At 30.9% G+C, this 14328-nt stretch overlaps 1 protein-coding gene across 10 annotated transcripts; it reads left to right on the top strand.

The window, feature by feature from the left end:
• The first annotated feature begins 5945 nt into the window (after positions 1-5945).
• Positions 5946-13925, top strand: LOC111289357 (K(+) efflux antiporter 5-like). 10 transcript variants are annotated; one of them, XM_089768138.1, is made up of 21 exons: positions 5951-6485; positions 7054-7097; positions 7586-7653; positions 7758-7842; positions 7963-8024; positions 8462-8537; positions 8671-8745; positions 9051-9122; positions 9230-9313; positions 9402-9470; positions 9572-9649; positions 9756-9844; positions 10004-10100; positions 10192-10245; positions 10345-10440; positions 10887-11075; positions 11168-11245; positions 12321-12365; positions 12475-12570; positions 13225-13298; positions 13783-13925. In XM_089768138.1, exons 1-20 carry the CDS (start codon positions 6257-6259, stop codon positions 13264-13266), a joined length of 1728 nt encoding a protein of 575 aa, XP_089624264.1. In that variant the 5' UTR covers positions 5951-6256; the 3' UTR covers positions 13267-13298; positions 13783-13925. The 10 variants fall into 10 exon arrangements, 9 of the variants coding, with proteins under 9 accessions (XP_022736070.2, XP_089624264.1, XP_089624265.1 ...); XM_089768139.1 differs by having other exon boundaries at positions 13778-13925; XR_016346423.1 differs by lacking the exon at positions 12475-12570 and having other exon boundaries at positions 12321-12474.
• The last annotated feature ends 403 nt before the right edge of the window (positions 13926-14328 follow it).

The following is a 14328-nucleotide window of genomic DNA, read 5'->3' as shown; positions in this document are numbered from 1 at the left end:
ACACATCTTAGCTTGCTAATGCCTGCGTCATCCTCACCACCACTAGCAATGACCACAGTATCATCTTTGCTCGACTATTCTTTCACTGCAGAGATGACAGTAAAAATCTAGTCAAAGAGTTCTACATAGACAGGAAAGCCCACTTGTCCACCACGTGTTTATCTTTAAGTCAAAAGACCGAGGGATAGGAATTGATGTATTTATTAATATGTACTAATACTTTATGTAGTTATTGATTTTATATTTAGTTAAATGTTTATATTTAGTTTATATTTATAAAATATCCATTAGATAACCTATTCAATATGACACATCCCATTAGATAACATGTTCAATATATAAAGCATAAACAAATATATAAACCATAAACATTCATATAAAATGTTAATAATTATTGCAGAAATTAATCAATCAATGTGTATTGTTTCTTGGGTGGCCATGTCAGAATTTGTGCTAAATAATGACTTGAAATCTTCAATGCAGGATACATATGGAATCTCCCACCCTCGAGCACAATTATATAGAATTCTATGCCAATTGCATACAATAGGAGGTATTGATGAGAATTGTTTCATTAACACCTCAATACAATAGTAAATTTATTTATATAATGTCATTAACACCTGCATAAAATAAAATTGATAAATATAAACAGTAAATGATAATACTAATTAACACTACTTGCATAAAGTGACAATCATTAACAAATCTAATCGTAATTACTCTGTACTCCAATGGTGCATGTGATATAGACCTAATAGAAAAATATGTCAGGCAATATTTCAAACTGATGTGGACTAACACGACATTATATTGAGAGGCAATCAAATAACTCATATCAGGTAAAGTCATCTACTTATCATATGAGGTAACAGTGTCAAAACACGATAAGGTTTGTAACAATTCCTTAAGACGTTCCATTGGATCTATGCAAAGTCACATAATCACCTCGAAACTGTTTAAGCTCTTTAATTAAATCTTATTGCATTTGTACCCAATTATCTAATCTCAATCTAAGTAACCCAGTAATAAAACTAAAACTGTAATGTCCATCCATCTCAACATCAATGATACTTTGTATATGAATGTAATTCAATTGGCAAACTATCCAGATATAACATTTTTTGTTTACTATAGGGCTAGTGAATAGGAAGTTTAACGATTTGTGCCATCAATTTCACTGAGTTTGTAATGGTTATTGGTAATATACTATTTTGAGCTGATAACATAATTTTATAATGTGATGGGTCACATCATGTAGAGGTTTATGCTTTTATAACTCTGTGACTTTTTGGCTTAACCATCTCTGATGATGGCATCAAGGTAGTTGTGGACAGATTACTAAGTTTTCATAGTTTTTTTTCATGGCAAACTTACTGAACTCATCACATTCATTGAAATATTTTCGGTCTACTTATGATTGGATGGTCAACTCCTCATATATTTCATTATCTTGGCTCTTAATTAATTCCAACTTCTTCCAATGTGAATGCACTTCAGATAAAGAAATTAGACTTCTCACTCTTATATGCTCTGCAACACCATCAACAATTGATGCAATATATAGGAATGATAGTCATGTCTCACCTTCACTCTTCTAAAAGAGCAACACCAACCATAAGTGCAACCATTCAACCCGCAACTATCTTTAATGTAGTAGCCATGCTACCAATCCCCTACAGATCCTATCACCAAACCTTCTTTCATGGAATCTAAGGTATGACCTAATTTTTCCATTCTTCAGTAATCCACTGTCATTAAATGCATAGATTGCACAATCGTTAGAATATTATCAAAACCTAATGAGAGTTTTATCTCCAAATGTGACCTTAACCTTATTGTTGGTCCACACCATTATTGCTAGACCCTCAAACCCAACATCCCAACCACTTCATGTACAAGTCCAATCTTCACAATCCATTAATGCCACTCATTGGCAAAAGTGAGGCGACAAGTTTCTAAAAAAACTTAGGTGATGTAGACCTTTTATATGCTCGAGTCTTGAATGATTGTTGATATGTCAATATTCGTTAGCATTCCTCAAGAATGAAAGTATTAGACAGTAAGTTTAAGAGTACCTCTATTGTTTGTATTAAATAAGTAGAGTGTATCATCTATATAGTATAATAAATTAATCATAATTTTGAATTATGTGGAGTTTATCAAAATTTTATATAAAGCTCATATTTATAAATGTAAATCTCTACATAGTTTTTTGATATAATCAAATAATCTTAAGGTTATAATAAAAAAATCATATACGAAATACTTCACAAATAAGAAGAGGATAAATTTTACCTAAACATTGTGTAAAAGGTTTTAAGTTTAATAAATGCAAGTGTCGAAAAGTGATTGTTGGGGCAATTGTCCCTTTCCTTTTATGTTTATTTGGATCCAATTGCAGCATCAGTGGGGTGCGGTTGGAATTCTAAACTGAATTGAAATCTTATTTGGCACACCAATCCAATGCCATAAAATAGTTTTCAACTACATCGAAGTCTCAATTTCCCACTAGTTTATCCTCATCTAGTATAAAGTTTCTATCGTATCACACCTTTCATTTCCCATATTGCCCAACTTTTTTTTTTTTTTTTGCCTTTGAATTAATAATGCATGTACCAATACATATGCACTTAGACTTCAATTATAGATTGATTTGACATTTGTTGTTATTTATTTAGTTGTCTTTTTTTATTTTTCTTTTTATTTAAAAATTTCAAATTAGTTTATTTTAATTATTTAACATATCATTTATAAAACTATTTAATAAATTAATTAATATTTAATTTGCTAAAATACTAAATACATAAATAAATAATCAATTTTATAATTAAATAAAGTAATGAATGAAAAATAAAATAAATAACTATATAAATAATAAAGTAAGTAAATATTAATTAATTTTATTTTAAAATGTATAAGTATATTAATTTTTTTTTTCAAAATATTATGTTGTTAAATTTAATATATATATATATTATTTATTTATTTTTAACAAAATTATAAATTGGTAACAAATAATTTTATTAATTTTTAATTATTTATTAAATTTGTAAATATCCAATATACTATAAGATTTATTATCTACCAATTTTATTCAAATATCCTTAATAATTAGTTTTTATATTTACTATATTTTACCTTACTGATATTACTATTTTTATATCTAAATTTATATCTCATTATTAATTTTAATCTTATTATAACAATAATTAATCTCCTCTTTATAATAATTAATTTTATTTTGCCGTTATTTTTAATCTCATAATAACCGATTTTCCTAGTCCTCGCAAATGCTAGTCAAAGCTGCCTTCTAATCTACATTTTGCAAATTCAGCATTTGTGCACAGTGCTGGTGGACTAATACTAAGCTATTGCTATTGGCTAATGGCCCCCTCTGCCCGCCTAATGATGTAACACACCAACCACAGTTGACATGCTGTGCGCTGTGCCTATAAAAAACAGAACATTGGGAAGAATATCCTGTCGGAAAATCAATTTAGATTTAGTTTAGTATCGTTGAAAATAACTTTTACGTTTAAAAATTATTTTATTAAATTTTAATTTAAATAATAAAAATATACTTTTTAATTTAAAATTTGATTTTACAACTTAAATAAAAAATTTATTTAAAAATATTTTTACGATGAAACTGTATTTTTGAAATAGAAAAATATTATATTATTTTATACATTTAATATTTTATCATTTTATAAATTTTTTAGATATTTTAATTACTTATAATATTTTTTACAATAATGTTAAACAGTTAAAATTTTTAATCTTATTTTTTTTATCATACTTTTTAAACATATTCTTTTTAAGTCAAACTTTTTTTTTTGACAGCAACAATAACAGTAGATTAACCCTTAATTTAAGGCAAAAGCTGTCGTGAAATCAATCCTTTGGTGGAGAAAAATATACCAAACTCTTTTCCAATATTTCAAATCCAATTTTGATTTTAGTTATTTTTATGATAACGGTATCAATGGGCGTAGTTCATTTTTTGTCAACCAATAGAAACAAATTCTTCTGTCGATAATGTAAAATAACTTTTGAGTAAATTATTTACTCAAGTAATGAACAGTTGGTTTGGTTGAAAATAGTAGAAACAAATTTATTATAAGCAAGGTTTAATGTTCATAATTTATGTTACAAGTAGTCACATTACGCTGATCTTACATATTTTAAAGAGAGTTATACTTCTTTTTTTTTGTTTTTTCCTTCAAATAGTACAAGTCCATCGGCTTAAAGTAGCGCGCCATTTGCAGGTAGGAGGTTTTACATCATGTTGCAAAGAAAAGCTCAGGCAACTAGTCAAGCAGGGGCGGAGGCACGTGGACCCCATGCAAGGATGGTTACGGATAGAGGTGTAATCGAATCGAGTTAAATCGAATAGTAAAAAGTTCGAGCTCGAACTCGAATTTGACTCACAATTAGGGGTTCGATACTCGATTCGAGTTCGATCGAGTTTTATTTTTTAAGTTCAAACTTAATTTATGATCGAATTCAAGTTATTCGAGCTCGTTCGATTAAGTTCGATTAATATATAAAAATAAGCTCGATTCGTATACTCGATAAGAGTTTGATTATTCATACTCGAACTCGAATTTGAATTCGAAATATTTTATTAATTAAAATAATAAAAATATATTTAAATATAAAAACTCGATTAGGCTCGCGAGCTACTCGAATCGGATATAAGAATATTCGAATTCGACTCAATCGATAAGTCGAGCTACTCGAGCTCGAGCTCGACTCGATAATGATCTAACCGAATTCGAGTTTTTTTTTAAATTGAATCAAAGTAGCTTGCGAGTACTAATGTATCATTTACATCTCTAGTAACAGATATTAGTTTTCTTGGATTTAAATTTTTAATATTTATATTTGGATTTAATTTAATATTAAAATATTATTTTATACCTGATTTAATTTGTACATTCATAAATTATAATTGATTTGGTTTGAAATTAATTTAACAATTTTAATTTAATATAATATTTGTAAAATATTATTTTAATATAAATTATATGTAAATATAATATTTTTATTAAGCTAATATTTTAAATTAAAATATTAAATAATAATTTTTAATATAATGCAAATATATAATTATAAAATTAAATTAATAATAAAAAATATTTTTTATATACATTGGGGTCAAGATAGGGTGATGTCATCTAAAATTTGACTCAATCCGAATCCAACCTTTTAAAAAAAAGTCTTGATCTGATTTGTCCTCCAATTTTTTCAAATAATTAATTTTATTAAATAAAAAAATTAAAATTCGTTGGATATAAATAATTTTATCATTTTAACCCATAAATATTACTGTTTTGAAAGTGTTTTTGGCATTCACACATAATGTGTGATAAATAATTTACTTTTTATATCAAATTTTAAATAAATTAATATGTTATTAAAATTGACATTAAAAATTATTGAGTTTAAAAGTATTTATACGTGTAATATTTTTTTTAATTAAAGTAAATATTAAGATAAAAAATTCAAAAATAAATTAAAATTTTTAAAAAAATTAATTTAAAAAATTGGATGAAAAAAAATAAAAAAATAAAAAAAATATATTAACCTAAAGCAATCATTTCGTAAAAGGCCCAAATATGAATATTATTAAGGAGTCTCTTATTAACATTTTTCTAGAACAGAAGTGCTTCCCTTTCTAGAAGCTCACAGGCAACCTCATTGTTCATAAAAACAAAAAACAAATATATAATCAAGAACTTGAATAATTCAAACTATTATATTAATTGAATTAAGCCTGTGACATGAAAGTCAAAATCTAACAATGGAAACGTATGCATCAATCATAAAATTATAAATTGACTTTAACCAAAAACTTTTCAACTTTTGAAATGGTAAGAAAAGATCTTTCCATCTTACTCCCCCTACAATATATTATAAGCATTTTCTTTGATGATTTTGTTTTAGAAAAAACATTTTCTTTAATATCAAATATCAAGCGACCCGGCATCGTCACACATACGATCCCGCAGGGACAGTTAAATCGTAATTAACGAGCCCAGCTACGTCAAAAAACGGATAAAGCTCCCTCTCTTCGATCCAGATTTCAAATTAACCCGCTTTCTCTTGCACATTCCCTCCATTGTTTTTTTTTTTCTTCTCTGCAAAATTTATTTCTAAAACTTGAAACACAGGAGAAGAAAAAGGGGGAGAGAGAGAGAGAGAGAGAGAGAGAGAGAGAGAGAGAGAGAGAGAGGGATTTACGGAATTGATGGCGATTTTCTCCGCGAGACGTGGAGTGTTTGGATGCGTTTGTTATTTGGTGCTGATACTGTTATACGCCAGGATATGTGTATCCGCGAGATCTGATAATGAAATCCGGGAAAGGTTTTATGGTAACCTTGTGAATTCGTCATCGACAGGTACTGGAGAGGGGAGTATTGCCAAAATGTTCGATCGTGTTCTTGAGAAAGAGTTCTCCGAAAATGATCAGCCTGAAGGTTAGCCTTTTTACTTCCCTTTTCTGTTATAATAATTCTTTTAAATGTTTGAAACCTTTAATATGCCGAGACAAACTCACGGAAAAAATAACTAACTGTTGGATCTTGATCTTTATGCTGGTAGGTCTTGTTGTTTCTCCAAAAAAATGCAGGCTTAATTTGAAGTTTAAACTGTCAGTAAAAGCGCTCACCTATTCTATCAGAAGTTCAAATAAAGTTTCATAAAAGGACACTGACGAAGAAAAAAACAAAGCAATAAGACTTGTTTGTTTTATTTTGTTTTAATTTAATTATGTGGACAAGGATGAAAAAAATGTTTGGTAAATAAAATCTGCAAAAAATCGCCATACAGTCTCATTTCTATAATGATTTTTGTAACTTTGACTTGTATTGTTTTGAACTCGAAATTAAGCAAATTAGAGTCTCCATTTCATATTTTACATGTATCTTCTATGATCATGTAGTTCTCTGTTTGATGTGAGAATTGCGGTTAATTCTGAACGCTTTTTTGGTTCTTTAAAGGCTATCTAACTGATATTCTATTTGCTTTTTTTTCTTTTGTTGTTAGGATCTGATGCAAGCAGTTTCAATACTAGTGTAGCTGATCAGCAAGTAGGTTTGGTTATCCTTTGAAACCCATTGCTCCACAGTGAAATCCTTTTTCATTGTTTTGATACTAAGGAAACTGGACAGTAATGTTTCCTCTGTAGTTTCAGTCTTCTATGCATATACTGTTACCTCCACTCTATTTCTCTTTTTAATTTTGGCTAGAGCTGAAATATATATGTCTGCTACATTTGTTCACTTCAAATCTTTTTTCAAACTTTAGTAGGCCTCCAAATTTAAAGGAATACCTAATACAATCTTGTGAGGGATTGTGGCTATGTGTGTGCTTTGATCGTAATCCCCAAATATTGGTTAATGTAATGGCCAGTGATTGAGGTTTCTATGATTATTGAGGAAAGATTGGGTTTGGATATCATGCATGTTAGAAGCAGAATATGCCCTTTATTGCCTTTGTCCTAAGTAACCCATGTGCTTTCTGTGTAGTTGTTTGTTTTTGTTGTCCGTCTTAAAGTTGCTCCCTGTTATGTTTTCAGGCTGTACTGGAAACAGTAGCTAAAATCACCCATGAGAAGGCAAAGAGAAATGATACTCAAGTGGCAAAGTATGGGAATGCATTCTTTTAGGAGTTATAAACATTTTACTGAATCAGATAATATATATATTTTATGACTTGACAATTTTTCCAAATATTAAAATTTTCAATAGCGGCACAAGATCATTCCAGATTAAGGATGTTTTTACCCTTGAAAATGAAGATTCAGATGAGACAACAACCTTAATTGACAAAAAGGTGGCCATATGTTTGTTTTTTTTCCTCTCATGTGTATAGGAGGATTTATAACCCAGTTTTATGCAGGTTGTTTTGTTTTTATTTAATCCTTTCTAATTTTCCTTTCACATTTGATTTTAGGATAATGTGTTTGTAATGTCGAACAAAAAATCCAAGTATCCAGTACTCCAAGTTGATTTGAGGTTAGCTTCTCAATCTCCTTTATCCTCACATTATCCTAATCCAATCATTGGTTTTCATATTACTACAAGTTGGTGGCATTGTGAAGGATAATAATTGAAAACTATGCTTGGTTTGGTTTTGGTACTGCCATTGAGTTTTGATTTTATATATAATATACAACTTGAAATTTATTTATAAAATCACTGGCTGAGTTTGGTGTCATGAGTCAAGTGACACCAACTCAGGTGGATGACTTGAAAAATAAATTATTTATAAAAAATTTTAAATTAAAGATACATATGTCTATTCACTTAAAAAAACCCACTTGAAAAAAAATACCCACACTTTTTTTGCATTTTTTTTTTCAAAACACTCATTTGTTTTCTACACCTCATAATGGGTGTGTCAAATTCTTGTCAAATAAAAAAAGCTGTAATATTTTGTCACCCTTGTGCAGATTGATATCAGATTTGGTTGTTGTCATAGTCTCTGCTGCCATTGGTGGTATTATCTTTTCATGTCTGGGGCAACCGGTTTGCATCTCTACAATTAGTATTTATTTCACTTTGCATTGAATTTTCATTTGCTTTATCTTGATTTTGATATGCAGCTATATCACAGAAGTTGAATTTTTTTTTACTTTTCCTAAATGTATATGCACGATAGGTTATTGTGGGCTATCTTCTTGCGGGTTCACTTATAGGACCAGGGGGTTTGAAATTTATTAGCGAAATGGTACAGGTATGTCATTAGCAATGGCTTGAGCTTGTGTTTTTTAAAATCAGAATATTATATTCCTCTAATGTTTGAGTATACACTATTTTCTACCATTGAGATAGCCTCACTGATAGTATCATGGAGGAGAAACATGCTTTATGAGCATCTGTTAAAGATAATTTCTTGGAACATCAATTTTTTATATCTAATAATGCCTAAATTATATCATCTGAAAATTCATTCTTTGATGCATTTTTGCAGATTGTGATCAATGATATAATTTTCCATATTGTTATTATTTTGGTGATATATTCTTTCTCCTTTCATAGGTTGAAACTGTTGCACAGTTTGGTGTTGTCTTTCTTCTTTTTGCTCTTGGGCTAGAGTTTTCTTTGGCAAAGGTAGGATGTTTTCGGCATTAGTGAGTTCTTATTTACCATGCTTTAGCTTGCTTAGAAATTTCTGTATCTTATACTAAGAAAGCTGTTTCAACTAATTATTGCTGCAGTTAAAAGTTGTGGGCCCAGTTGCTGTTTTTGGAGGACTACTTCAAATTGCAATATTTATGTGCTTGTGTGGCATAATTGCAGTGGTACGGTGTTTCAAGTACTTTGGCTATGTTTCCAACTAGCAACACCTGTAAGATGGACACTAAATTTAGACATATGTCAATCTTGCAGTTATGTGAAGCAAAATTATCTGAGGGTGTCTTTGTTGGCTCCTTCCTCTCAATGTCGTCAACCGCAGTTGTACTTTTCTATACTATTTTGCAGTGCTAGTAATTTTCTTTTATTCTTGGTTGCTACTCGATGCATCTAATAGTCATCCATTCTTTCCTTATATTTATCAGGTTGTGAAGTTTTTAGTAGAACAGAATAGCACTAATGCTCTTCATGGTCAAGTTGCCATTGGGACTCTAATTTTTCAGGTTGAAGAGAAGTGATGGCCTACCAACAATTTAATTACATTTTGGATTCAGAAACTTGATTTTGTTGCTGCATCTCCATTCATTCCCTTGCCTTTGGTCATTTCAGGATTGTGCTGTTGGTTTGTTATTTGCTTTGCTCCCAGTTTTGGGTGGTAGCAGTGGCCTACTACAAGGAATGATTTCAATGGGAAAGTTGTAAGTTTCTTTAGGTTCTTCCACCTATCCTGTTTTCCTTATTGCGATCCTTCCTTTTCTACCCCTTCTTCCCAAAAGTAGCTTTTGATCTGTTGTTGGTAGTTGACTTTACGTAAAGGGAAGATTTGGAATCTGACACTTGATGATGATCAATGTCAGGATGCTGGTATTATCAATATATCTCACTGTTGCATCTGTATTGTCTTGGTTGTTTGTTCCTCGCTTCCTAAAGTTAATGATGCAGATATCATCTCAAGTAAGTTGTTTAACATATTATCTCTTACTCTCTGTAACTTATTTAATAAATTTAAAAATATTAGTTCATTTTGGTTCATTTTATTATCCAGACAAATGAACTTTATCAGCTTGCTGCTGTGGCCTTCTGCTTATTATCTGCGTGGGTAAGTGTTCTGCTTACCATGATTACAACTCCTGTATCACTGCATGTAAAATTTCTCCATCACCTTTTTAACGCTCTTGAACTTCTGTAATCTTCACAGTGCAGTGATAAGCTGGGTCTCAGCCTTGAGTTGGGTTCATTTGTTGCTGGAGTTATGATATCTACTACTGACTTTGCACAGCATACTTTAGATCAGGTAATCACTGTTTGTTGTCAGGGCCCTTATCTATATCATTAATCTTATATTTTTAGCTTTGTCTAAAAGGATTTTATGCTATTTAACTTTTCAATTAGTCTTAAAAGTTTTAATTAACTTGTTTACTTTTCTTATTTAGTATGTTTTACGTCATGCATTTTTAGTCCATAGGGGCATGAATGAATATCTATAAACACAAATGGTCTATTGTATTTTGAGTCAAGGGTTCATATTTCATTCATCTCTAAATTTATGCTAGTGGTTCATATGTTTATAGTCATTGGATAAAGTGTGTAGCATGTTATAGGGATTGAATCTGAAATAGGCTAAGTGGCTGCATTTCTTAGTTTTATGCAAGATTCTTTGGTGAGTCACGTTTCTATTATAATATGATGATGAAATTAATCCTTTGTTTTCCTGGATATGGTGCTTTTTGCAATTTGTAGGTGGAACCAATTCGAAATCTATTCGCAGCTCTCTTCCTTTCTGGTATTGGGATGCTCATACATGTACAGTTTCTGTGGAACCATGTGGATATATTATTGGCAGCTGTTATTCTAGTTATTGTTGTTAAGACTGCTGTTGCTGCTGTGGTCACAAAGGCTTTCGGGTATAGTGTCAGAACGTCTTTCCATGTAAGTTTGTTTAGTCACTGCTATGCACAAAGAAATATTGTTTTCATTACTTAATTTGTGCATCATTTGCAATTTGTACATCTATGATATAGGTCGGAGTGTTGCTTGCTCAAATTGGAGAATTTGCTTTTGTTCTTCTAAGTCGTGCCTCAAATCTTCACCTTGTTGAGGTACCTCTCTCTTTCTTGCCTTGTAAAAATCTGCGTGTTTGTGTCTTTGCATGTCTGTTTTTTCTTGTTTCTTGATGATTGATCTCCTTACTTGTTCTTGGATTATTCTTCTTATTATGTCATGCCCTTATAGTGGTTTTAGAGATAATGTTTCATAATTCTAAAAAGGGGTGACATTTTATATGCATAAATTGCTTAGGTGATGAATGCACAAATGTACATATTGATCTTCAGTGGCAGGATGATATTTTGGTTAACAAAAGTAAAATACAGTTGGGTGCAGGGAAGGTCTGAATATATCAACTCCTAATTTCTCACCAAAATGTTCAAATTAGTTTCTGTTGCAAAATTAAATTGCATGAAATTTAACTGGTTTACTTGCCAACTATTAGAATCATTATATAGACCAATGTTTAAATCGTATTCCGTGATTGAGGTAAGAATAAATGTCACATTATATGCAAAAATCATTTGAGAATCTTTGCTTTCAAAATATGCAATTTTAACTCTGAATGCGGTTAGTTGCTAAAGATCTAGTCTGGTGTGAGTTGAAAACAACAAGCAAGTGCGTGGAGTTATTGTCCACTGCTTTTATTACCATGCTTGGGGGCCTTGAAGTTAGAATTGCCATCTTCTTGAATTTGAAGTAGTAAGGGGCAGTGACTGAATGAAGATGTAATATGCCTCTATGTAAATGGAGTTTCAAGTGTGTTTTTGAATTATTTACTTGTTAAGTGGGTGTGCCGGGAGGGGGGGGGGGGTGTTCTACTCAGAGAACAAGAACGATAGCTTTTTGTGCTGCTCCAATAATGCATGAAATACCAGCAATTTGTATAAACAAAAAAAAAAAAGAAATAGTTCAGCAACAAATTCCATTTATACTAGTGCTTTTTTGCTATTAAATCTCATAGCATTAACATATTTCCTTTGTTGCTTCCATTTTGCCTATACAGAGCTTGATTTTCTGACACTTTCTAGTAACTTATATTTTTAATTTGCTTGAGCATGTCTTAACTTCATCATCATTGCAATTGTTTTGTTGCAATTATTGACTTGATTTTGGCTGATGTTGAAGGGAAAGATGTATCTTCTTCTTCTTGGAACAACAGCTCTTAGTCTGGTAGGTTTTCTGATCTGAAAACTACACTTTGAAGCTTTATAGTATTTCTTTAGCCCCTTTCTCGGCTCCAAGCCTGCAACATTATTGATTGCAAATTATGATTCTGCAGGTAACAACTCCTCTTTTGTTCAAATTGATACCTAATGTAATGAACTTGGGTGTTCTTTTACAATGGTTTCCCTCAGAGAGCAGCTCACAAGATGAGGTCTCTCTCTCTTCTCCATCTCCATGTATAATTATTATACATTATTCTCACATGTGCACACACAAAGCTTTATATACAAGGATGGGTCATCATTAACTACCTCTAAATTACCAACCTCCTCCCTTTGCCTATAGACTTCCATCAAAACAAATTTGAACCTGAATATGGATATTTGTCTTTTAACATCTATAGTGATATCGCTACATCCATCAAATCTTTGTCTACCAAAGTTTCCATGCTACTCTTCGGGCGAAGACCCATTTTAAGAGAACCGTATGTGATACATGCTAGCTAAAGTAGACTTAATGTAGGAATTCCTTTTAATTTTCAGCTTTAAATCACAATTGCATAATTGCACGAGTGAAAGCTTTGGTATTTACTGGAAACAACATGGCATGACAATCATTTTTTAAACATTCTCAAATGTTGAAACCTGAGCAGTTACGACAGTAACCAAAGTTAAATATTGCCCATTGTCATTTTCTTTTTCTTCTTGTTTGGGGGGTGGGTGTGGGGTGGGGTTGGTTTGCTTTTCCTTTTAGATTATTTTTTGTTAAATTGTGCAAGCTTTGTATATTAAAGTTCAGGAAAAGCATCTTGAATTATATTGTTTACTAGTTTGTTTATATCATTTTATTTACTCATTTTTTGCAGGAGAAAGTTTCCATCATTGAAGCACATGACAGATTATGGTGACCTTCCCATGCAATCGTAGTCTGGTTATACTGGTATTACACTTTAGATCATAGTCATATACAAGTATTAGGGTTTAATATCACTCCAAATATCATTGTTGGGGTTTCTGATAACACGTCACAGTGTCAGTTCCATTGAAAGTAAGCTGAAAAGTCTCATGTACATTCATATATTCTTTATCATTCTTTGTATATATGATTTTACATTTTGATCATTCACGAGTTCTGAGTTCCTTCTATTCCTTGTGTCATGTTGTGAGTTACAGTCGAGCTATATTCTTGCCCCTTAAGAGCCAAAAAGAGTTACCAGTCTTATCATAATTTCCAAAGATATCTACTTTTTCCTTTTGTGACGAGTTTATGAATCTGTACCGAGCTACATAATTCGATTCAACATTGAAATCTATATCTTTGTCCAGCTATATTTAACAAGGCTTATTGGCTTTGTACTTTATAGTGATTTATTTATAATTTTGAGTCAATTGATGACTGCATTTCTTTTATCTTTGAAGGACAGATATAGTATTAATCTGTTCTTCTAGGGACAGTTTCAAGGTATAGAATTCATTGAGCTGGCCAACTGGGTCAATGTTTTGCTAGATTAAGCATGTGGACCATCCAATTATGGCAATTTCAAAGCATTTAGAGGACTTTTTTTTTAATATCTGAGTCTGAGCAGAAATGTTCTTTAACTCTTTTTCTCTTTATTTGTTTTTTGGGTTCTTCTGTTTTTATGGAATTTTTTTTTTTATGGGATCTGTAAACTTAATAGCACAACAGTTGAAGCGCTTGCATTGCATGGCATTTCTACCTGTATTTGGGGGGCAAGTCTTCTCTTGTAATCTAAGATACAGTATCAATGTGTTGGAAAATGATTTTTGCGCTCATTTTGGGACTTGAGATTAATGTTTTGTTTGAAATTTTTTGGTGTTTGGTAATTACTTTGGATTTGGATTAATTTGAAGTTGAATCGAATCAAATTTCATAAAAAAAATAAATTTTTTCAAATCTATTTTTTTCATTCATAAGATTCAAAATCGAAATTCTATTTTAAAAAAATCAA

Source organism: Durio zibethinus, chromosome 11, assembly GCF_047325235.1.
Source record: "Durio zibethinus cultivar Kanyao isolate XHJ-2024 chromosome 11, ASM4732523v1, whole genome shotgun sequence".
Lineage (NCBI taxonomy): Eukaryota > Viridiplantae > Streptophyta > Magnoliopsida > Malvales > Malvaceae > Durio > Durio zibethinus.
This window is presented reverse-complemented; position numbering and strand designations above follow the sequence as displayed.

Bases quoted from the DNA above. Each gene is read 5' to 3' on its own strand.
- LOC111289357 (XM_089768138.1), top strand. From the start codon at position 6,257: ATGGCGATTTTCTCCGCGAGACGTGGAGTGTTTGGATGCGTTTGTTAT. The intron at 7,654-7,757 runs GTATGGGAATGC...AATTTTCAATAG, and splicing joins AATGATACTCAAGTGGCAAA to CGGCACAAGATCATTCCAGA. The intron at 7,843-7,962 runs GTGGCCATATGT...ATTTGATTTTAG, and splicing joins CAACCTTAATTGACAAAAAG to GATAATGTGTTTGTAATGTC.